The sequence below is a fragment of the Ursus americanus genome, chromosome 30, assembly GCF_024610735.1.
Source record: "Ursus americanus isolate L20-20 chromosome 30, mUrsAme1.1.p, whole genome shotgun sequence".
In the NCBI taxonomy this organism is placed as follows: Eukaryota; Metazoa; Chordata; class Mammalia; order Carnivora; family Ursidae; genus Ursus; species Ursus americanus.
This window is the reverse complement of record NC_142156.1, coordinates 32,320,641-32,346,249: the sequence shown is the minus strand read 5'-3', so window position 1 is coordinate 32,346,249 and position 25,609 is coordinate 32,320,641. Positions and strand designations below refer to the sequence as shown.

Below are 25,609 nucleotides of genomic sequence, written 5' to 3'. Positions count from 1 at the left end.
GGTCGTCCTCTCCACAGGTTCCCTGCTCAAGCTGATGGCCACATTGAATTGCTGTCCAGTTTATCCTTCCTTCCTGTGTGTGTCCTGTTACTGCTGCCTGTTGCGGGTTGTGATCATGATGTTTTTCCAGTGATGTGTAGCTACTGCCTATTGTATGCATACATGACTCCGTATGCCACGTTGATTTACAGTGAATGGTCACCTCTTCTAGGAAGACCACATGTGGACAGTTTAGGAAACTCAGAGAGGGTCGTTAAGGAGGAAAGTCAAGAAAGGTTTTGCTAATAGCAGATGGGGGCTTCCCATGCACTGCAGGCCCCCCTGACTTACCTGCCAGTGTGGTACTTACCAGTAAAGATTATTGCTTTAGCCTTTCATTTAGAGAAGGAAGAAAGTCAAGAAAACTGAAACACACACACACAGACATACAGACACACACACACTGAGGGTCACCTGGGTGGCACACTTGGTTAGGCATCTGCCTTCAGCACAGGTCAAGATCTGGAGTCCTGGGATAGAGCCCCACAGCTCAGCAGGGAGTCTGTTTCTCCCTCTGCCACTCCCCCTGATCCTTCCCTCTCAATCTCTCTCTCAGATAAACAAATAAAATCTGTCACACACACACACACACACACACACACACACGTGACTGAGAAAACAACTCTAGGCTAAAATGGAATGGAATCTTGAGCAATATGACATTTATAACGAATACCAGTCTTGGGCACACAGACATGTTCGCCATCAACCTGCCCTTGCCTTCTCAGGTTCATCCCTCCATAGAACACCTGCCATGGGCAGCATAATTTTTCGTCTTAGCATTTAGGTTGAGAATCAGAGTAGGGGAAAGGGAAGCTGTTCGTTTGAGGATGAAAGGGCAGAAGGAGGAAGAGCAGACACAGATGTACAGCTGTTGCTCCTGGCCTGTGCTCCTGGTTCCCTCCAGTGGTTTCCTCACACCTGCCCACCTTCTTCTCTATGGGCCGGTGGTGAGTGCTTAGGGATGACTGATATACTAGTGGGATCCAGTATTGCAGATGCTTCAGCACAGAGGAGTTGGGGTGGGGTCAGTGATGAGCCTGCAGCAAGGGGAGACCCTGCCTCCCTCCCCCACCAACAGCAGGTGTTTGTGTATCATAAACAACAACACTTTCCTAACCATAGAGAGACTCTGACGAGTGGGCACCTTTCAGGGGGCATTTCCTGGGCAACACAGGCCTGGGATCACCAAGGAGACACAGCCACGTCATAGCAGAGACACTGAAGGACCAGGTACCCATCAACTCAAGGGCCTTCAGCACACCTGTGTGTTCAATGCAAGTTATTTACAAATAAGCTGATGGGTTTTGATGTTGCCCATGCACCAGTACAAACAAGTAGGGGTGGGGACGGTGACAGCTTGCAGCTGGGTGAGAGCCTGCCACCACCACCAACTCACAATAGATGTTTCCACTGGGGTGGGCAGTAACTCTGTCCTAAGAGTAGAAACATTCTCAGAAGGAGCCCAGCAGAGGGCACAAAAGAAAGTGCCCCTGCCTCGAATGTTCACAGAGACAAGGTCATGACAGAGCAGAAACACAGAAGGTCCAGAAGCTCATCACCATGAGTATCAGGAGCTCTTTATCTTCTGGACAAACAAGGCATGGATATTCAAGTTCCTGACTTTCAGAAATACATGGAAAGTGTTTCAACCTTTTCCACTAAGCTCTGTTGTCCAAAGATTCAGAAGTATCCCTCTTATTCAGGGCACATGTGGGGTCTCCAGGGAAGGCACCATGAGGACATCTGGGTTGATCCACTGTCCCTAGTCAGATTCCCCTGAGGTTCCAGCACTGACCTAATAAGAGTGTGTTTTTCCTCTTTTTGTGTTTCTGGGCCCAGACTGCCCTAACTAGTTTCCCTCAGGGCCTGGGGCTCTGGAAACAGGAATGACATTGGCAGGCATAATGATGTCTCCTGGCACCAACAGCATCCAGGCATGCACCCCAGAGATCTGATTTATAATGTCCATACTCGGCTGTCAGGGATCACTGATCCTTTCTCAGGCTCCAAGTCTGGAAACACAGCCGCCCTGACTATCTCTGGGCTCTAGGCTGAGGATGAGGCTGAGTATTACTGTTGTTCATATGCTGATAGTGGCACTTTCCACAGTGGTCCGAGTTCATGAGGAACTGACACCAAAGCCTGCCTTGTGCTCACAGGATCTCCCCTTGTTCTAAGGATGCTTTCCAAGCCCTTTGCACCAGGGGCTTCATGCAGCATGCTCTTGAGAATTATGTTCTCTCTCAGGTCCTCTCCTTGATCAACATAAGATCCAGGAGCCACACTCCCTATGCTCTTTTCCTTTAGTACAATGATGGCTTCTTCTTTCCTGTTTTGCTCTGTCCCAGAGAGGGACTTTTCTCATCTTTTCAACTCATCAACAAAGAAATGAAGAGTCAGTGTCTCCACCAGCACAGGCTCTTTCTACAAGATCTCCTTTTCTTCTAGAAAGGAAGACATAGCTGATGGGTTTGTCCCCCTTTTCTCTGGAAAGTCAAAGCATCTATTTCCCTGATGAACAACCAGTGTGTAGCTGGAGCTTCAGTTGTGATTAATTGCTAATTATATAAAAATAAATTAAGTACTTTAATAATTTATAAATAGATCCATGAATTGTTTGAACAACTGAATGAAGCAAGGCTTGGGCATCGGAAGATCTAGAAGGCGCACGTCATGTTGCAGAAGTTTCCCAGTTTAGCACTGGAAGTGCCATGTCCTCACAACAGCCTCATTCCCTGGTGGGGTATCAGGAAAGATGGTCACTGTGATGGTTAAGTTTTTGTGTCTGTCTATGCGGGTCAGAGGGTGCCCAGATGCAACATTATTTCTGGGTGTTGACAGTATTCCTGGCTGAGATTAGAATTTGAATTTGTGGGTTCAATACAGCAGATTGCTGTTCCTAAAGTGTGTGTGAATGACCCAATCCATGAGGGCTTGAGTGGATCGGAAGCCAGACATGGAGGAACTCACCTCCCTAATCTCATCTCTGGTTGAGCCGGAAATCTTATTTCAACTTCTCCTGCCTTTAGACAGGAATTCACATCATTGGCTTCCCTAGTTCCCTAGCCTTGGACTCTAAGTGAATCACACCATTGACCTTCTGGGGCCTGTAAGTTGCAGATGGAAGCTCATTAACTTCCATGCTTCAATAACCATGTGCACCAATTTTCATATACATAAAATTTCATATGTATGAAAAAATATTTTTAAATGTATATGTATCTTTTTTGTACATTCTATATAATATATATTTCCTATAATGTATATGTATATAATTATGTGCAAAACATTATATAGTTATGTACAAAATATGATATATATTTATATATCTATACACATTGCACATAATATATTTAAAATATAAATATACACAGACATATATATATGTGTATATATATATATATATATATATATATATATATATATACACACACACACACACACACAAACACACACATGCGCACATACAACTCATATTAGTTCTGTTTCTGGGGAAAGCCTTGAATAATAGTCGCCCACTTGAGAGCTCAGTCTTTCCATAATGTTCTCACCATCAGTTATTTTCAAATCTTTTGACCACCTACCATATTCCTTTCCCTGATAACAGTCAGCAACTTTAGGCTTGAATCATCAAGGCCAGAACACTGTCATATATGGAAACCCTTAGCAGGCGGGTCCCAGCACAGTGGAAAGGGGGCCTGTGCTATGAAACAGGATAGTGTCTTGAGTCATGGACATTTTGAGTCATGGAGTCATTTTGCCTCCTTTATGAGGCAGTCAAGATTATTATATCTATGTCACGTGTAATTATGTGGGCACATTATTGCAGCAGAATTTTACATAAAACACTAACTCTTCTATTATAGGTGGTGCTGATGTTGCCTCTAGAACTCACAGAAAATGGAACAGATGCACGGCAGCTCCTCGTGAAGATCAGTGGTTGGTGTTTTGCAGGAAGCATCTGGATGCTTGGGATGTTCACAGGAGGTCTCTCTGAACCCTTGTCTATGTGAGGCTGGTCAGAGTCTGCACCTGCTGTGGGGTGTGGGTCTTCACAGAGACAAACAAGTTGGCAGAGGGAACACTGACAGTTGGCCTGAGGTCTTCTAGTGTAAGACGTCTCCCTGACTGTCATGGCATCAGTGATATCTTTACAAAGTATCCACATGCGCATAGGAGGGCAGGGAGCCCCCATGCCACTTCAACTGTGTCTCCTATTAAATGGGACCACAGTTTCCTTCTGAGAAATTAGTTTCTATTTTCATAATAGGGAAATTACCAGGAAAATCACAGGCTAGATGTCAAGTGAACAGGTCAATCCAGTATGAGATCTGTGGAGCTGCCATTGCATCTTGTATGGTGTGACTCAAACTATAGGAACAGTCTTCTATGTCTTCTCAAATAATTCAACTATCCATATTTTCAAATCTTTTTTCTTTTGAAGACGAGAAAAGAGACACCTTTGATAAAACAACTGGAAATGTTTTAGAAGTTCTTAAGGTCAGTATATCCATCGATGTCTTTTTTTTTTTTCTCCATCTGAAGTCTGGAGTTCAATTTTTTTTTTCTGTTCAGTTAGCCACTGTATAGTACATCATTAGTTTTTGATGTAGTGTTCAATGATTCATTAGTTACATATAAACCAGTACTCACCACAACATGTACCTTCCTTAATACCCATCACCTGGATACCCCATGCCCCGATCCCCTCCCCTCTGAAACCCTCAGATTGTTTCCTGGAATGCATAGTCTCTCATGGTTCACCTTCCCCTATGATTCCTCCCCCTTCAGTTTTCCCTTCCTTCCCATAATGTCCTCTGTTCTATTCCTTATGTTCCATATAAGATAATTGTCTTTCTCTGCTTGACTTATTTCACTTCGCATAATCCCTTTCAGTTCCATCCAAGTCAATGCAAATGTTGGGTATTCATTCTTTCTGATAGCTGAGTAATATTACATTGTATATATGAACCATATCTTCTTTATCCATTGGTCTGTTGAAGAGCATCTAGGCTCCTTCCACAGTTTGGCTATTGTGGAAATTGTTGCTATCAACATTGGGGTGTATGAGCCCCTTCTTTTTACTACATCTGTATCTTTTGCTTAACACCAGTAGTGCAATTGCTGAGTCATAGGGTAGCTCTATTTGTAGCATCTTGAGGAACCTCTATACCGTTTTCCAGAGTGTATGTACCAGCTTACATTACTACCAACAGTGTAAGGGGGTTGCCTTTTATCCACATCCTTGTCAACATTTTTTATGCCTCCTTAATTTTTGTCATTCTATCTGCTGTAAGGTGGTATCTCATTGTGGTTTTGATTTGTTGAGCATTTTTTTATGTGTCTGTTAGCCATTTGTGTGTCTTCTTTGGAGAAGTGTCTGTTCATGTCTTTTGCCCATTTTTTGACTGGATTATTTGTTTTTTGGGGGTGTTGAGTTTGAGAGGTTCTTTATAGATCTTAGATGTCAGCCCTTTTCTCTAATATCACTTATAATATCTTCTCCCATTCCATAGATTGTCTCTTAGTTTTGTTGACTGTTTCCTTTGGTGTGCAGAAGCATTTTATCTTGATGAAGTCCCAAAAGTTCATTTTTGCTTTTGTTACCTTGACTTTAGAGACGTGTCTTGAAAGAAGTTAAGTGGCCTATGTCAAAGAGGTTACTGCCTACGTTCTTCCTCAGGATATTGGTAGATTCCTGCCTTACATCAGTCCTTTTATTATTCTACATGGGAATGGAATTGGCATGTGAAAGAATCACCATTCACATGCCCATTTATTTTCTGGGTCAGATCCCAGACATGTTGTCTCAATATTTTTTCTCTCTTTCTCTCTGTCTCTTTTAATTTGCTATTGTTTATGGAATCTCTATATTTATCATAACCTAAAAGAAAAGAACGTAGTTATTGATTTTTTTATTTTAAAAAATTTACATGCTTTAGCTCTATTACTCATTCATTATTTTATGTGCCAGTGTTCATTTTGCCTCCTTTTTGAGGCAGTCAAGATTATTATATCTATGTCACGTGTAATTAATGGGCACATTATTGCAGCCGAATTTTACATAAAACACTTATTCTTCTATTATAGGTGGTGCTGATGGTGCCTCTAGAACTCACAGAAAATGGAACAGGTGCAAGGCAGGTCCTCGTGAAGATCAGTGGTTGGTGTTTTGCAGGAAGCATCTGGATGCTTGGGATGTTCACAGGAGGTCTCTCTGCAGCCATCCCAAGAGATAGGGATCCAAACTAATGGGCTGCAAATCTCATTTCAGATGGGTGCTGATATTGACAGTGTCATGATCTATTATTCTATTATTCTCCAAAATATAGACATCATTACCTAAACAAAGGTCTAAATAGTTCAGTAGTTGAATGTTTCAAGCACACAAACAATCATCTCACAATCTAAACTATTCTTTTTCCCACAAACACTTTTCCTTTTCCCCCATACCAGAGACCACCACTCTGTCCATCCCATGCTCTGGGCCAGCAACACATTGTTGAGAACTTCTTGCAATCACCTGTCAGGTGGTATAAACAGTGACATGAAAAGGGTGTCATCAGAGCATCTCTATTCCATAAAATTCCTGGAAAGATCTGTCAGTGCTGACCAGTTTCTCTACAAATCCACCTCCTCTTACAAAAACACACAAGTTTCTTGCTGTGGATGAGGAGAACTTGCCCCAGGAAAAACACAGCTGTAGGTCAGGTCACAAAGTATGCACGAAGAGACAGACTGAGAAGATCCTGTGTCCCCTGTAGCACACAGACTTGCCCTGGTGAGAAGTCCCTGGAACTGGGTCCCTGAGGCCAAACATGACTCCGGGTCCCTTTTTCCCAGAGGCTCAGAGCCTGAATCCTTTCTCTGGATTTCAATGAGGTATTTCTCCACCCTACTCCCCTCTCTCTTTCTTGCATTATTCTTCTTTTCTAATCATATTGAGAACTCAATCATTTTCTCAATGTCCCTCTTTTGTCAGACCATCACCATCTCCTGTGCCAGAAGCATCAGTAACTTTGGGAGTGGTAATTCTGTCTCCTAGTTTCAGCAACTCCTAGGCACGTCCACCAAACTCCTGATTTATAATGGAAATACTCGGCCATCAAGGAACCCTGATCCCTTCTCTGGCTCCAGATCTGGAAACATGGCCTCCATGACCATCTCTGGGCTCTAGGCTGAAAACGAGGTTGAGTATTACTGATACTCATATGGTAGGTAGCTACACTTTTTCACAGTGATCCCATTTCATGAGGAAGTGAGACCAAAGCCTACCCTCTGTTCAAAGGCTCCCTACTTGTCCTGAAGGTGCTCACCCAACATGGCGACATCTGGATGCACATTTCTATGGAGGCCCCTTATTCTCTGGGGCAGGTGCAGTAGTTTCTTTAGGAATTCACACTTCACAAAATTAGTAGTCCGTTTCCTGAAAGTCCTGTCTCTTCTGAAAGGGACCATTGAGCCTTGATTGGTATTTCCCCTTTAAAGCATCTAATGAGAAAGCACACAAGGTCAGGCAGCTCTCTGGGAATGGAAAGGACTTTACCCCAGGAAGGTCCACGGTTATGACTTGTTAGTCTCTGTACAGAGAAAATTAAGTGAAGAATGTCCTCCGCCCCACGTGATAGAGAAATGCACTCTGATATTAACTTGGAGAGTTGGGCTCTTTAGAGTAATCCTGACCCCAGGTCCCTTCTACCTAATTCACAAACCCTAGAAAATTGCTCCTGTTTACTTTGGCTGTTTCTGATGCTGACTGAACTCTCTCTCTTTCTCTTTCTCTCTCACAATATTTTTTGTTTCAACAGAAGTAAAGAATATTTTTTTTTCTGCCTGTGCCATAGTTCTCATCCAGGCTTTCTTCAGGGGATGGTTTAATTTGACCTCTAATATTTCCTCAGCACTGAGCCCACAACTGCCACACTAACACGAAGCCTGTGACAAGGCTGTTCAGGGGGACAAGCTACCTGGTTATGAGGGATAGCGTCTGAAGCACCTGGTGTGGCAGGTGACCCATTCCTTTCTTGAGGAAGATGGATTTAAGAGGGATTTAAGGATTTAGTACTGACTGGGAGTGGAGGAAGGAAAGAGAAGAAGGAGCAGAGAAGAAATTGCAGCTCTCACTCAGCAGGCTTCCCTGGTGCTGGCTTACACCATCTGTGACCAACAGGGGGCAGCAAGGACCTGGATTTGGGGAAGGTCATGACTGAGATTTACCTTGACCTGTGCAGAGACCCAAGAGCAGATTCTTCCTGAGTCATGCAAAGGAGGACCATGTGTGAAGGGTGATCGAAATCTAATTTTCCCCGATAAGTTCCCTGCATCGAAGGCCAATGGACACCCCCAGGCCTCAGCCTCGAGTCCTGCAAGGAAGGGGACTGAAAAGCAAGAGGACCCACAATACTGAGGAAGAGAGGAAGGAGATAAGGAATGTGAATAATCCCCTGCTCTGTTTTTGGAGCCTACCAAGGAAAGAGTGAATCTCTCTAACTCCAGCCCCTCTGGTTCTTTTCCCCAGGCTCAATCAGCACAACACAAGTAGAAAGGAATGGGATCATTTCTCAACTATATGGGGATTCCCACAGTAGGAACTAAGGGACATTCCAATTCTGGCTGCATTTCCTGGGCAGAAACATGAGCTCTGTCCTAGAATACCGATGTCAAAGTACTGGAATCCTTCAGCTAAGTTCTGTTGCCCCAGAATGCAGATATACCTAGAATGAAGGGTCAGATCAGAGGGGGTGAGGAGAGGCTTGTGCAGGAAGCACATTTGCATGGAGGCCTCTTCCTCTTCCAAGCAGGGGAAGGGAATTAGAGGAGGGGGACAGCCAGCCTTAAGGTTGGGGTCTCAGAAGTCAGTGCTCTTGGGGTTTCTCCATCACGACTAAGGCTCTGGTTCTCCTCACCATCCTCACTCAGGGCAGAGGTGAGGTCTCCATAGAAGAGACCATGGGTACATGTGGGCACTCCTATTTCTCCTCCTCAGTCTTAACTGGGGCCCAGTAATGAATTAAAAAGGGTGTGTTTTGTACTTTTCAGTGTCCTAGACCCAGTGTGCCCCGAATCAGCCTCACTCAGTACCTGGGGCTCTGGGAAGGACTGTCACCATCTCCTGTGCATGAATGATCAGTGATATTGGGGCAACTGACTATGTCTCCTGGCAGCAACCGCACCTGCGATTGACTCTTAAACCTGTAATTCATTGTGTCACTAAGCAGCCCTCAGGGATCCCTGATCGTTTCCCTGGCTCTGGCTCTGACAACACAGCCTCCCTGACCATCTCTGGGCTCCAACCTGAGGTTAAGGCTGATTATGACTGTGACTCATATACAGCCAGTGACAGTTATCACAGTGGTGGAAATTCATGGGGATATGACACCAAAACCTATCCTGAGCTCACAGGCTCCCTCCTTGCTCTGAAGACTTTTGCCAATCCTGTGCAGAGGGGGCTTCTTGCAATGTGGTCACGAGACTTCAGTTCTTCACCCTCTCTTGTCCTCCAAGGATGTCCGAAATGAAGACATTCCCTTGATGAATTTTCTAGGGACAGAGTCAGCTTCCACTTCCTTGTGTGATGTGTTCCAAGGTGGTCATTCCTTTTAAGTCTTCAGTGATGGGAGCAGAGTAAGTGGAGACTCCACGTAAGCACACTCCACCTGTTCTTGGGGAAAGTCTCACTCTTAATTGCACCATTCCTCACACTGGTAGAGGGCAAAGCTGGTTTCCCTTTGTGACTTGTGATCCAACAAAACTTCAGGAATGGAGTAGGATGCCTGGAGAATTTCACAAAGTGAAGACCACCTATGGAATGGGAGATAATATTTATAACATATACATAGCATTAGTGGTAAATATCCAAACTTTCTAGGATAAACAATTTCTTACATTCATGCCAGGAAGTATCTTCGCATCTTGGAGCCAGGTTCCCAGTCATGTTAGACCGATTCTCTCATCTGTCAAAGAATCTGTAAAGTAGGGACACTCTCTTCCTTGCTGTTTTCATTTTAAAGTGATGAGTCTCAGGAACTTGAGAAAGCAATCCCTTGGTTGTACACCTGAAAAGGGTCTTATATGTGTGCGAAACACATTAAGTAATTTAACTGAGGGCAGAGAAAAAATTTACAACTCATGTTTACTTGGTAAACATGAAAAGTAAGGAGAGCAAGGCCTTTCTTTCTTGGTGATCAGAGACAATTTCATTCCCACCCAACATTTTTTTTTTTTTAGTTTTGTATTTACTGTTAGAGTCAAGGCACATTTGTAGGGAATTACTCAGGATGCAGCCTGGCATATTCTTGTCTTGTCTTTGTGCCTCCAAAGCATTCCATATTCAGGCTCATCTTTCCTTCCATTTTACCTGCCCTCTGGATCTGCCCTGAACATGCTGGGGTGAGACAGGAGGGAGGTCACAGACCACAGCCGCAACAGAACCATAGAAGAGTGGCTTTGTCCTACCATTGACTTGTTCTCTTTTCCAGTTTGTTTCTCAAGGATTCTGTGTGAATTTATTTCCACAAAAAACAAAATACCCACAGGGGTAGTGTTTTCTCCTTTTTCATCTAGCTGCTCATGGCAATGCTCTCTTCTATATTTGTTCACAGTCTGCTCTATGTAAAGGACAGGAAAATTGCTGAGGTCTGTTTGAGTTTCCTTTCAAAATTCTTTCATTATGATGCTTATCATATCTAAACAAAAGTGCATAAAATAAATGTTTTTACTTTAAGAAGGAAAAATAAATGGAACCACATCTACCCACTCAAAGCAGAGCCACCTAAAAAAAAAAAAAACCTATCAGCTGTCTATCCTATCTGCAATTAACTCGTATATTGTGTGGGGTATTATTCACCTCTTTTATTTCCTACACATTCTTTTCACCTTGGTATGCATCCCCAAACTTTTGGGAATCTGAAACAGTGAGTAGAAAGCGACAAACTAGCTGAGAAAGGAAAGGATAATGTGTCCTTTGGGTGAGATCCCAGGAGACCTTAAGCTTAAGAGAGCCTCAGGATCTGTGTGGGTTGAGTTTCCTGGGAGTTTAGCACAGCACCTACTGAAGAGGACCGACAAGGCCCTGGGAGAAGATGAGAGACTTCTAGAACTGGAAACCTGGTCTTGCTCTATGTGCGCCAGTTACTGAGTATCTAGCAGGAATATTGTCAGGATTTAGGACTCCCAAATTTTCTACTAACTGGCTCAGCATCTCCTCCAGGAGGAGTCCCTGGACACTTCTCTTGAGGGAGAGAAAGGGTGTCATCTTGACTGACCATGACATTGGTGCTTTGTCATGTGAAGACAAACCTAGCTCAGACCAGAAAGCACCATGTTTTATGCTCTCCTGAGACGAATCTGTTTGTGGAGGGCTGGTAGAACACGGACTATTGTCTTACTACACTAGAGAGAGGTGTTATAGAGACTTAGCTGTTTATGTAATAACTTGCACTCATTCTAATTTTTGTTTTCATCTCCATTATCATTTCGATACTCATGACCAGTTGAGAGTCATGAGGGGACAAAATTCCTTGGTTGATGAATTACTACAACATCAATACTTACTCAAGTCAAACAGTTGTCTGGAAAAGGGTCCACACCTGCACAAATCAGATAAAATGTGCCTTTCTTTAGGTTTCTTGTCCTTGGGGTTTTTTCTTCTGCTATTTGCATCTGTCCTAAGGGGAAGCTACACATTGAGCTCCACAGGTCACATTTGGGATGTCGGAGGAAGTCCCTTCCAGTTCTCTTACCCACATCTTTCCATCCTCCTTAGTAGCAGACACTGCACAAGTGTGGCTTAGAGATGAATCATGAACTCATAAACAAGTTACAGCATTGCTTTCCCAGGCTTCTCTCACTCCACCATCGCCCCAGTATTTCAAGTTCCCTGGATCTTCCTTCTGGTCTTGTGGATAGAAACCTGGATATTTCGCTCCTTTCTACTGCCATGGAATTCCCATAAAAATGCTGATATCTGAGCCTTGTTCCACGAGGACAGAGAGGATAGTGTTTCGGGCCAAAAAGCAAGTTGCCAAATTCATCACTGTTATTTTTCTCATTATACAAATATTTCCTTTCTCAATGGGCATAGAGAAGTAAAAGAAAAAACCCTAAAAGAAAAGAAAAAAATGGTTATCCAATCATGCTCTGAGTGTTAGAAATCATCTTTCTCACATGTCAAGCCAGAACAATGGGCTAGTCCTGGATATCCATTTGTCTCAAGCTGGTGCATGGTCCCGTCTCCCAGCTGCCTTAAGGGCAGGTGGCAAGACTGTGAAGGGAAAAGAGGAAAGTCAGCACTGTTTCTATGCTACTTGAAATGTCAATGTCATTCCCAATCTGCCTTGTAGGAGCTTGTTCTAGGGACTCAAACAGCTCCCACGTGCATTATTTCTTGGCTTACAGCAGCATTTACTGGGGAATTGTGGTGTCTGCTCACTATGCCTTAAATGGAAAATGAGCCTGATAACAGTACTTCCAATTTGGGTTATGATACCTGTGGAAACAGGCATTAGGGAAAAGGGGAAATTGAAAATGAATTTTAAAACTTTTACAGGAAAGATTAGGGAAGGGATATTCCACAATGCTTCTGTTCCTTCAGTGGTACAAGGTGCAGAGTTTACTTTTATGGTTACCAGTGGGTGAGTGGTGGTGTAAAACTGAGTAGATAAAACATGTCTCTACTGCCAGACAAAGAGATCTAATATAAATGAAATGAGAGCTGGATAATATAAATCTTATAACAAATAACACTCTGGGCACTGAGAAATGTCTCATTATCAAACCTACACAACCCTATTCTGATTCATCTCTCACTAGATAATGTACCATGGACAGTGTAACTTTCTTCTTCATTTCTCATGTTGAGATTTTCGGCTGAAGAAGGGCAAGTGGCTTGTTCATGAGTGGAATGTGCAGAATGTCCTGGCAGGTGCTCCTTTTCCCCTCCTAGGATTTGCTTTCACCTGCGGACCTGACCCTCCACATGGCATGTGGGTAAGTAGCTGGGGTGACTGACAAGCTGATGGGTTTCAATGTTGCATGTCCATCACCACCAACAAGTATGGGTGGGACCGTGGCAAGCCTGCAGCTGCGGGAGAACCCAGCACCAACCGCCAACTCACAGCAGATGTTTCCACTGGCATCAGCAGAGACACTTTCCTAACAGTAGAGAGATCCTCAGAAGTTGGTGCCCAGCAGAGGGCACAGAAGGAAGGGCCCCAAATCTTGCATGGTCACAGAGAAACACTCATGGTATTGCAGAAACACAGAAGGTCCAGGAGCTCACATGCATGAGGTCGGCAGGAGATGCTTCTCTTCTGGATATATCAGGCATAAAAATTCAAATTCTTGACCTTCAGAAGGTACATGTCAAAGTGTTTGAGTCTATTCTGCTAAGCTCCGCTGCCCAAGGATGTCAAATATCTAGGATGAAGTGTCAGATCTGAGGGGGTGAGGAGAGGAAGGTGCAGGAAGCACATTTGCATGCATGCCACTCCCTCCTTGAGGCAGGGAGGGGGAGGAGATAATAGAGGTCTGGGAGAGACAAGCCTGGGATTGGGGGTCTCAGAAGGCAGTGCTGTTGAGGAGTCACCACCATGGCCTGGACTCTGGTCTTTCTCGGTCTCCTCTCTCAGGGCACAGGTGAGGTCCCCACGGAAGGTTCTTGGCAACATCTAAACTGATCCTTTCTCTCCTCTTCAGGTTCACCTGAGGCCCCAGCACAGAGCTAACTATTGCATTTATCCTTTTTTTAGGTTCCTGGGCCCAGTCTACCCTGACTCAGCCGGCCTCAGTGTCTGGGGCTCTGGGACAGACAGTTACCATTTCTTGTACTGGAACCAGCAATGACATTGGAAGGTATAATTATGTCTCTTGGTACCAACAGTATCCTGGCATGGCCCCCAAAACTCTGATTTATTATGTAAATACTCGGCCATCAGGGATCCCTGATCGCTTCTCTGGCTCCAAGTCTGGTAACACAGCTACCCTGACCATCTCTGGACTCCAGGCTGAGGATGAGGCTGAGTATTACTGTGCCACATATAGAAGTGGTAGCACTTATCACAGTGGTCTAAGTTCATGGGGAAGTAAAACCAAAACCTGCCCTGTTCTCACAGCCTCCGTCCTTGCTGGGAAGATGCTTCCTCAATCCTAACCATTTATAGAGGGGGCTTCGTGCAATATGGTCTTGAGATTTTGGTTCTCTCTCACATTTCAGTTTTCCCTCATGCAATATAATAAAATAGAATAGGCTTCCTGGTGAATTCTCTGGGGAATTGTCAGTCTCTTTGTTCTTTTATATGTTCCCAGAATATGATCTTCCCATTCATCAATAGTAAGTAGAGACTGACAAAGAGATCTCTGTTCTGTCTAATTTTCACAGGTCAGGGACATCCTTACTTTCAATGACAGCCTCTCCCTTCTGTTAGGCCTCGTTGGAATAATTTATCCAGAAATGACCTTGTCTTACTCAACTCAGTGTCTGCCATACTCTAGTCATCATGATCCAGCTTGGTGGGATATTGTTCTGCATGTCAGTGTTTGAGAAAACAGCAACACAGTGAAAGCTGAAGATCTAGCTGAAGGAATGAGTAGAAAAGGAAGATGTTGTTTTTCCAGTGCCCCTTCTTGTGGACCCCATATCCAAGGAAGCTGAGCGGGGGATTTGGTGTTGAGATTATAGCATATGTGGAAGCTTCCCTACCATCCGACCAATAAATCTTTATGCTGGATTCAGCCCTGTCTTCCTGACAGGGTGGGCTCTTTCAACATGGTTCCGTTTTCCACATGGGAAGAGAAGGCTTGTGTCCATTCCTCAGGAACCCCATTATACTTGAGTTTCAAGAGGAGCCAGTCCACGTTCTACAGGGAATCCCAGTTATGACAAATCACTAAATACAAATACACGTTATATATATCCACGGATTCTCTGTCCCTTAATTAAGCCTGGTGTAGACCAGAGAAAACCTGTTTCAGTAACCAATTGTTCTTAGTTTGCCAGAACTGTCCTAGTTTTTGCAGTGAAAGTGTCACATCCTAGCAATTCCCTCGCTCTGGGGCAATTCAGGATGCAAGGTCAGCATACCTAAGAGCTCAGTCTTTCTCATCCTGTTCTCTCATTTAGTTACTTCTCCAAATCTCTTTCCAGTTACCTCCTTTCTTTTTTTTTAATAATAATTTTTTATTATATTATGTTAGTCACCATACAGTACATCCTTAGTTTTTGAGGTAAAGTTCCATGATTCATTACTTGCATATAACACTCAGTGCACGATGCAATATGTGCCCGCCTTAATACGCATCACCAGACTATCCCATTCCCCCACTCCCTCCCCTCTGAAGCCCTCAGTGTGTTTCCCAAAGTCCATAGTCTCTCATGCTTCATTCCCCCTTCTGTTTACCCCCACTTTCTTCTCCTGCTGATCTTCCTGCTTCTTATGTCCCAAAAATGAGTGAAACCATATGATAATTGTCTTACTCTGCTTCACTTATTTCAATAGTATTATCTCCTCCAGTCCCGTCCATGTTGCAGCAAATGTTGAGAAATCATTCTTTTTGATGTCTGAGTGCAGAAAAAGCATTTGACAAAATACAGCATCCTTTCCTGATTAAAACACTTCAGAGTGTAGGGATAGAGAGTACCTTCCTCAATTTCATAAAAACCACCTATGAAAATCCTACAGCAAATATCATTCTCAATAGGGAAAAGTTGGAAGACTTTCCCTTAAGATCAGGAACCCGACAAGGATGCCCACTCTCACCACTATTATTCAACATAGTACTAGAAGTCCTTGCAACAGCAATCAGACAACAAAAAGGATAAAAGGTATCTAAGTTGGCAAAGAAGAAATCAAACTGTCACTCTTCACAGATGACATATTAGTCTATATGGAAAACCCAGAAGAATCCACCCCCAAACTACTAGAAGTTATAGAGCAATTCAGTAATGTGGCGGGATACAAAATCAATTCTCAGAAATCAGTTGCATTTCTATACAGGGACAATGAGACTGAAGAGAGAGAAATTAGGGAATTCAATCCATTTACAATAGCACCAAAAATAATACATTATCTCAGAATTAACTTAACCTGGGACGTAAAGAATCTATATTCTAGAAATTACAAACCACTCTTAAAGACATTGAAGATAAAGACACAAAAAGTTAGGAAAATATTCCATTCTCATGGATCAGAAGAATTAACACAGTTAAAATGTCTATGCTCCCCATAGCAATCTATACTTTCAATGCCATCCCAATCAAAATACCAAAGACGTTTTTCAAAGAACTGGCACAAACAGCCCTTAAATTTGTGTGGAACCAGAAAAGGCCCCGAATCACCAAGGAATTCTTGAAAAGGAAAAACAAGGTTATGTCATCACGGTGTCAGATTTCAAGCAATACTACAAAGCTGTGATCAAAAAGACAGCATGGTACTGGCACAAAAACAGATACACAGACCAATGGAACAGAATAGAGAACCCAGAAATGGACCCTCGGCTTTTTGGGCAACTAATCTTTGACAAAACAGGAAAAACATCCAGTGGAAGAAAGACAGTCTCTTCAATAAATGGTGCTGGAAAAATTAGACAGCTATGTGCAAAAGAATGAAACTTGACCACTCTTTCACACCATACACAAAGATAAAATCCAAATGGATGTAAGACCTAGATGTGAATCAGGAATCCATCAAAATCCTAGAGGAGAACATAGGCTGCAACCCCCTTTACATCAGCCACAGCAACTTTTTCATGACACATATCCAAAGTCAAGAGAAAAAAAAGAAAAAAATGAACTTGTGGGACTTCAAGATAAAAAGCTTTTAAATAAAGGGGGGTAATCAGAAGGGAGAATGAAGCATGAGAGACTATGGACTCTGAGAAAAAAACTGAGTGCTTCAGAGGGAAGGGGGGTGGGGAATGGGATGGGCTGGTGATGGGTAGTAAGGAGGATATGTATTGCATGGTGCGCTGGGTGTTATACGCAACTGATGATACATGGAACTTTACGTCAAAAACCAGGGATGTACTGTATGGTGACTAACAATATAAGAAAAAATATTATTATAAAAAGTAAATAATAAATAAATGTTAACTCATCCTGAAGGTAAAAAAAGAAAAAAGCTTGTGCACAGCCAAGGAAACAGTCAAAAGAACTAAGAGGCAGCCCACGGGATGGGAGAAGATATTTGCAAATGATACTACAGATAAAAAATTAATATGGAAGATCTACAAAGAACTTATCAAACTCAATAAACAAGAAACAAATAATCAAATCAAAAAATGGGCAGAAGATATAAACAGACACTTTACCAAAGAAGACATACAAATGGCTAAGAGACACATGAAAAAGTGTTCAAAATCATTAGCCATCAGGGAAATTCAAATCAAAACCACATTGAGATATCATCGTACACCAGTTAGAATGGAAAAATTGGCAAGCCAGGAAACAACAAACGTTGGAGAGGATGTGGAGAAAGGGGATCCCTCTTACATTGTTGGTGGGAATGAAAGTTGGTACAGCCACTCTGGAAAACAGTGTGGAAGTCATTTAAAAAGTGAAAAATCGAACTACCCTATGATCCAGCCATTGCACTACTGGGTATTTACCCCAAAGACACAGATGTAGTGAAGAGAAGGGCCATATGCACCCCAATGTTCATAGCAGCATTGTCCACAATAGATAAATCGTGGAAGGAGCCGAGATGCCCATCAACAGATGACTGGATTAAGAAAATGTGGTCCATAGATAAAATGGAATATTACTCAGCCATCTGTTACCTCCTTTCTTCCTCTAACAAATGCTCAGTACCTTCATGTGTTATTCATCCACCTGGAAATGAGCCTCACATGGACCCCTAAGCATTTGGGTCAAATCACAGTGGGAAGGAGCATTTGCTTTTGAGGACACAGCATAAAAACCTAAGTTAGTCCCTCATGTTTGTGGAATGCTGTATAAAGACTATGTCTGCATGTTGGATGTGTGTCCTGGTGGAGAAAACCTGAAGGAGGTAGAGGGGCCACTGTCTGGTTATTCTCTGTGGTATCTGGCATAAGTGTGCTTCCAGACGGGAATGACATCAATAGGTTCTTTAACAAGTATCTACATGGGCAGAGGAGTGTGGGAGGCACCATTTCCTATTCTAATGACTCTCCTTTTAAGATGGGGCCACAATATCCTTCTGAGACAGTAGTTAGTATGTTAATAATAGGGAATCTTACAGAGTAATCCTAAGCATAGATATTGTTTGAACAGGATGGCTCCAGTATGACATAATGGGACTGCCATATCCCTTTATGTTTTGAGTATGTGGAGACTCAAGTTGTAGGAACAGACTCTTGGGTATTCTGAAAAATTGAAGCAGCATACACTTAAATATTTTTATGAAAAGATGAGAGTGGTTGCTGCTTCAAAAATGTAGGTAAAATTGGTATATGATATTATGTTAGTTTTAGGTGGAGAGAAGTCATTTTTAAAACATGTTTTTAAATAAATTAATTTATTTATTTGAGAGAGAGCAAAAATTAGAGAGAAAACACGAGTGGGGAGAGGGAGAAGCATATTCCACCTGAGCAGTGAGTCTGACCCAGGGCTTCATTCCAGGGTCCTGGGATCCTGAACTGATCCTAAGGCAGACCCTTAACTGACTGAGCCACCTAGGTGCCCCTTAAAAATTGTTTTTCAACTTTTTCAACATTAGTCTCCACACCCAACATGGTGCTGAAGCTTATGAACCTGATCAAGAGTCACACGCTCTACTGACTGAGTAAGCCATGTACCCCTAATGAGGTTACTTTTGATAGAGATAATTTGAAAATTTTTAGGTGTCCAAATGATCTAAATATTGAGTAGTATTTTTCTCTACAGTGTAGTCAGAGAATCAATGCTTCAGGCAATTCTCATTGAAGGGGTCATAGAATTTCTAATTAAGTGCCAGTTATTTTCTTTGACATCATTTCTGCATTTTTTCTTACTTTATTTTTTCATAATAATATTTTTATTATATTATGTTAGTCACCATACAGTACATCCCTGGTTTTTGATGTAAAGTTCCATGATTCATTAGTTGCGTATAACACCCAGTGCACCATGAAATACATGCCCTCCTTACTACCCATCACCAGCCTATCCCATTCTCCCACCCCCTCCCCTCTGAAGCCCTCAGTTTGTTTTTCAGAGTCCATAGTCTCTCATGCTTCATTCCCCCTTCTGATTACACCCCTTACTTTATCCCTTTCTTCTCCTACAGATCTTCCTAGTTCTTATATTCCATAGATGAGAGAAACCATATGATAATTCTCTGTTTGACTTATTTCACTTAGCATTATCTCCTCCAGTGCTGTCCATGTTGCAGCAAATGTTGAGAATTCATTCTTTTTGGTAGCTGAGTAATATTCCATTGTATATATGGACGACGTCTTCTTAATCCAGTCATCTGTTGAAGGATATCTCGGCTACTTCCATGATTTAGCTATTGTGGACAAGTCTGCTATGAACATTGGGGTGCATATGGCCCTTCTCTTTACTACATCTGTATCTGTGGGGTAAATACACAGTAGTACAATGGCTGGGTCATAGGGTAGCTCAATTTTTAACTTTTTAAGGGATCTCCACAGTGTTTTCCAGAGTGGATGTACCAACTTGCATTCCCACCAACAACGTAGGAGGGATCCCCTTTCTCCACATCCTCTCCAACAATTGTTGTTTCTTGCCTTGTCAATTTTTGCCATTCTAACTGGCGGAAGGTGGTATCTCAGTGTGGTTTTGATTTGAAATTCCCTGATGGCTAATGATTTTCAACATTTTTTCATGTATCTGTTAGCCATTTGTATGCCTTCATTGGAAAAGTGTCTGTTCAGATCTTCTGCCCATTTTAGGATTTGTTTATTTGTTTCTCGTGTATTGAGTTTGAGAAGTTCTTCGTAGATCTTGGATACCAGTCTTTTATCTGTAGTATCATTTGCAAATATATTCTCCCATTCCATGGGCTGCCTCTTAGGTTTTTTTTACTGTTTCCTTGGCTGTGAAGAAGCTTTTTATCTTGATGAAGCCCCACAAGTTCATTTTATCTCTTGTTTCTCTTGACTTTGGAGATGTGTCATGAAAAAGGTTGCTGTGGCCGATCTCATAGAGGTTGCTGCCTATGTTCTCCTCTAGGATTTTGATGGATTCCTGTCTCACAACAAGGTCTTTCATCCATTTGGAGTTTATCTTTGTGTATGGTGTGAGAGAGTGGTCAAGTTTCATTCTTTTGCACATAGCTGTCCAATTTTCCCAGCACCATTTATTGAAGAGACTGTCTTTCTTCCACTGGATGTTTTTTCCTGCTTTGTCAAAGATTAGTTGCCCAAAAAGCCGAGGGTCCATTTCTGGGTTCTCTATTCTGTTCCATTGGTCTATGTGTCTGTTTTTGTGCCAGTACCATGCTGTCTTTTTGATCACAGCTTTGTAGTACATCTTGAAATCTGGCATTGTGATGCCCGCAGCTTTGTTTTTCCTTTTCAACAATTCCTTGGTGATTCGGGGCCTTTTCTGGTTCCACACAAATTTAAGGACTATTTGTTCCAGTTCTTTGAAAAATGTCATTGGTATTTTGATCGGGATAGCTTTGAAAGTGTAGATTGCTCTTGGTAGCATGGATAATTTAACTATGTTAATTCCTCTGATCCATGAGCATGGAATATTTTTCCATCTTTTTTGTCTTACTCAATGTTTTTCAAGAGTGATTTGTAGTTTCTAGAATATAGCTCCTTTATGTCTCTGGTTAGGTTAATTCCAAGATAGCCTATGATTTTTGGTGCTATTGTAAATTTAAAATTGTTAGTGTATAAGGAATCATCATCTTCCATTTGTCTTGTAAAATAAGATACTGGATGTTGATTTCTGTATATTTTTAATCATATTTGCTTAGTCTCTGATTGGAACATAAGGATATTGCATACGTGCGGTCATTTTGTCACTTTTGGATGACTGTCATTTTTAGTGTTTGAATATCATGTCTTATTGTGTGGACACAAAAATCCAAAGGGATTGAAATCAGTCAGTGCCTCCAGCCTTTTGCAGAGGGAGAGCTGAATTTGTTTCTGGTGCTAACAAAACACGGAACAGAAGCAACCAGCTCACTGTAACGTTCAGGGTTTACTTCCTGCAAGAAGTGCCTGAGATCCAGAAAATTCACAGGAAGCATCTCCAAAGTGGTATCAAGAGACAAATATCCAGTCAATGAGGCTACAAAGCCATGCTCAATGTCCAGCTGAATGATTTATGAAAAAGTCAACTTGTTACTTTTTGGTATTGTATAAAATAATAGACACTGTTATCTAAATTCCCTCCAAAATTATAGTATGTGAGAATTTAAAACACACGGGAATGACTGTGATTGTCAATACCAAAGCTATCCCAACTATTTCCTTCTGCCCCAATCACTGAGGCCACGAGGGAGCTAACTGGTCCAATCCTAGGCCAGAGTGTCATCTAACTTGTGCCCTGAGAAACACCTGTTACAGATATGTGAATAGTGGTACTTAAATGGTTTCTTTAGGAAATCCATACTGTGTAGAATTCCTAATCTGTTTCCTGAGGGGACATTTCTCTTGTGGCAGGGACCATCAACCTTGATCAGAATTTCCCCCTTTAACCCATGTTGTGTAGAAAGCACATTAGGTCAGGCATCTCCTTCTGGATGGAGAGGAATTTACCTCAGGAAGGTGCACAGCTCTGAGCTAAGTTAGTCTCTCTATAGAGAAGATTAAGACAAGAATGTCTTCTCTCCGATGTAATCAACAGAAAAATGCACTCTGATGAGAGGTCCCAGGAGTTGAGCCCTTTAGAATATACCTGACCCCAGTTGCCTTCTAACAGATCCACAAGTAGTGGAAAATGAAATCACGATTTTTGTTAGGTTGGTCTCAATGCTGTCTGAGCTCTCTATCCTTTCTGCAATAGTTTTGATATCAAGATCATGAGAAACCAACTCTTGGTCTCCCTGTGCCATTGTGCTCATCAAGATTTCCCTCAGGGGTTGGTTTTATTTGACCTCTAACATTACCCTGGCTCTGAGCCAAGAACTCTCACACTAACAGGAACTCTGTGACAAGGCTGGGGAAGGGGAGAAGCTACCTGGTCTTGAGAGGTGAGTCCATGCCACCTGGTATGGTATGTGAATTATTCCGTTCCTGAGGAAGATGGAAAAATGTCAAATGAACTCTAATGGATTGAAGAGGAATCTAGGGACTTGGTAGTAACAGGGCTGGGAAGATGGATGGAGGAGAAGGATCACAACAGGGATTCCAGCTCTCATTCAGCTTCCTCCCCTGGTGCTTGGGTTGCACCATGTGTGGCCACCAGGGGACACCATGGATATGGATTTAGGGAAGGTCATGAATGTGCTTTACCCTAACCTGTAGAATTCCCAAGAGCTGATTCCTCCTGAGTGCTGCAGAAGAGGACCATGTGGGAGGGGTGATCCAAATCTATTCTGTCTCAATAAGTTCTTACTCAAAAGTCCAACAAACACCTCCAGTCTTCAGAGTCAGAGCCTTGTGAAGAAGGGGACCAAAAGAGGCATGAGAACCCATGCTAGTGAGGAGGAGAGGAGTGTTTGAGACATGTGAACAACTCCAGCTCTGTTTTTGGTGCCTACAGAAGAAAGAGTGAATGTCTCCTAACTCCAGGCTTTCATGGCCCTGTTCTCACCCTTGATCCACACAGCACAAAGGTAAGTTCTGGGATTATTTGTCAACTGCATGGAGATACTCACAGTAGGAACTAAGGGGTATTCCAAGTGTGGCTCCATTTCCTGGGCACTAACATGAGCTGTGTCCTAGAAAATTCATGTCAACATGTTTTAATCCTTCAGCTATGTTCTGCTGCCCTGGGATGGAAAAGTATCTAGAATGCAGGGTAGGTAAGGAGGGTTGATGAAAGGCACATACAGGAAGCACATTTGCCAAGAGGTCTTTCCATTTTCTGGGGCAAGGGCAGGGGATAAGTTAGGGCTTGGGGAGCCTGGACAGGGGTAGGGGTCTCAGAAGTGAGTGTTCTGGGGTGTCTCCACCAGGGCCTGGGCTCCAGTCCTTCTCAACTTCCTTACTCAAGGCATTCTTGAAGTTCTGTGGAAGGAACCAAAGGGAGATCTGGGCTGATCGTTTGTCTCCTTTTCCTCAGTATCTTTAAGGCCCCAGGACTGAACTCAGCAATGTGTGTTCTTCCCTTTTTAGGCCGTGGTCTCAGTCTATCCTAACTCAGCCTCTCGTGTTCTGCAAGACTCTGGGAAAGACTGTCAGTAGCTCCTGTGCTGGAAGCAGCATGATATTGGGGATTCATAATGAAAACTCCTGGTACCAACAGTAACCAGGAATGGCTTTGAAACTAATGGTTTACTATACCAATACTGGGCCCCAGGTGTGCCTGATTGCTTTTCTGGCTCCAAGTCTGGCAAGACAGCCTCCCTGACCAACTCCAGACGCTAGACTAAAGGTGAGACTGGTTATCACTGCTGGTAGTATTAATTTCCAATGTTATGGGAAGGTGAGACCAAACCTTGCCCTGTCTTCACAGGCTCCCCCCTTGCCCTGCAGATGCTTCCCAACCCTGTACAGAGGGGGCTTCATGCAGGGTGGCCTTAGGAAAACAGTTCTCCTTTATCTCCTCTGCTTGATCACCAGAACATCCTAGCGCAACACTGCATCCGATGAGTACAATGATGGCTTCCTCTTTGCCTTTGTGCTCTGGTCCCCGAATGGGACTCTTCCCAACTTTTCATTTCAGCCACATAGAAATGAGGAGACTGTCCCCGTTAGCCAGAGCTTTTTCAAAAATGGGTCCTTTTCTTCTAGATTGGAAGAGAATGCTGTTGGATGTGTCCCTCTTTCCTCAGGAAAGCCAATGCATCAGTTTTCCTGACGAGCAACCCATATCTAGCTGGAGTTGCAGTTAGAATGGATCACTAATTATATAAACCTAAATAAATTTATTAAAAGGTTTAACAGTAAATCTATGGAGTCCTTGAACAACTGAATAAATCTAGGCCTGGGTATCACAAGACCCCGGGGGCGACCAACTCTAGTCCTGTTGCCAGAAGTTTCCCAGTTGATCACTGGAAATGCCATGTCCTCTCAACTACCTCATTACCTGTTGGAGAATCAGGAAAGATGGTCACTGAGATGGTGAGGTTTTTGCGTCAACCTGCATGGGGTGCAAAGAGGAAACATTATTTCTGGGTGTCCCTCTGAGGGTGTTCCTGGCTGAGATTAGAATTTGAATTTGTGGGTTCAATACAGTAGATTGCTGTACTTAAGGTGTGTGTGCCTGACCCAACGCATGAGGGCTTGAGCGGAACAAAGGCCACGGACGCAGGAATTCACCTCACTGCTAACATCGCTGGTTGAGCTGGGAATCTTATCTCACCTTCTTCTCCCGATGGGCTGGAAGGCCTGGATCCACTGGCTTCCCTGGTTCTCAGGCCTTTGGGACCTAAGTGAATTATGCCGCTGACTATACTGGTTCTGTAGGTGGCAGATGGCAGCTCACGAACTTCCCTGTCCAATAATCATGTGAGTCCGTCCTGATTGGATACAATTTCACAAGTACAGAAGTACATTTTAAATGTGTAAGTATCATTTTTGTATATTTATATATAATATAGATCTCATATAATTTATATATATTATACTTATGTACAAAACATATTATATATGTATAAAGTATATTATACACTTATATAAATGCATATAAGTACATCATATATTTTAAAATACAACAAATAAACACACACATACATATACACACATATACACACATACAACACAATGCGTATAGTTTGGTTTCTCTGGATAGTCCTCACCCACTTGAGAGCGCAATCTTTCCATAATGTTCTCACCATCAATTATTTTCAAAAATCTTCTCACCACGTACGTTCTTCCTTTCCCCAGTAAACAGTCAGCACTTTCGTTGTCGAATTATTGAATTATTGAGGCCAGAACAGTGTCGTACATGGAATGTTACAGGATCTTTGTCAGCACAGTGGGAAAGGAGTCTGTGCTACTGAACACAGAATAGTGTCCTGACTAATGGATCCCTGTCTATGAGAGGCTGGTCAGAGGCTGCACCTGCTGTAGGGTGTGGTTCTTCACGGAGACAAACAAGTTGGCAGAGGGACAATTGTCTGATTGGGCTCTAGGACCTCTAGTGGAAGCCGTGCTCCCTGACTGTCATGGCATCAGTGAGATCTTTACAAAGTACCCACATGTGCACAGGAGGGCAGGGAGCCCCAACAGCCATTTGGACTCTGTCTCCTCTTAGATGGGACCACAGTTTCCTTTTGAGAAATTAGTCTCTATTTTCATAATAGGGAAATTGCCAGGAACATCACAGGCTAGATACGGAGTGAACAGGATCACTCCAACATGAGATCTGTGGAGCTGCCATAGCCCTTCTGTCTCGTATGCTGTGCCTCAAACTGCAAGAACAGTCTTCTAGGTCTCCTCAAATAATTCAACAGTACCTATTTCAAAAGCTTCTTTTAAAAGATGAGAAAATAGACACTTCAGATAGAATGATTTGAAATGTTTTAGA

General features: G+C 42.8%; 1 protein-coding gene and 1 gene segment (V, D, J or C); both read left to right on the top strand.

Moving 5' to 3' along the window:
* Nucleotides 1-25,609, top strand: part of LOC123792759 (immunoglobulin lambda-1 light chain-like) — a 343,464-nt gene that overhangs the window by 63,219 nt on the left and 254,636 nt on the right. The window contains exons 1-2 of one of the 4 annotated variants that reach the window (XM_087857558.1): nt 13,535-13,677; nt 13,791-14,095. The exons of the other annotated variants lie outside the window; for them this stretch is intronic. Coding sequence (XP_087713684.1) covers nt 13,632-13,677; nt 13,791-14,095 — 351 coding nt within the window. The 5' untranslated portion in view covers nt 13,535-13,631. Of the gene's footprint in view, nt 1-13,534; nt 13,678-13,790; nt 14,096-25,609 lie in introns of those variants that run through there. 4 annotated transcript variants of the gene reach the window in all.
* LOC123792755 (immunoglobulin lambda-1 light chain-like) overlaps nt 1-25,609 on the top strand; it is a 388,881-nt gene that overhangs the window by 112,682 nt on the left and 250,590 nt on the right.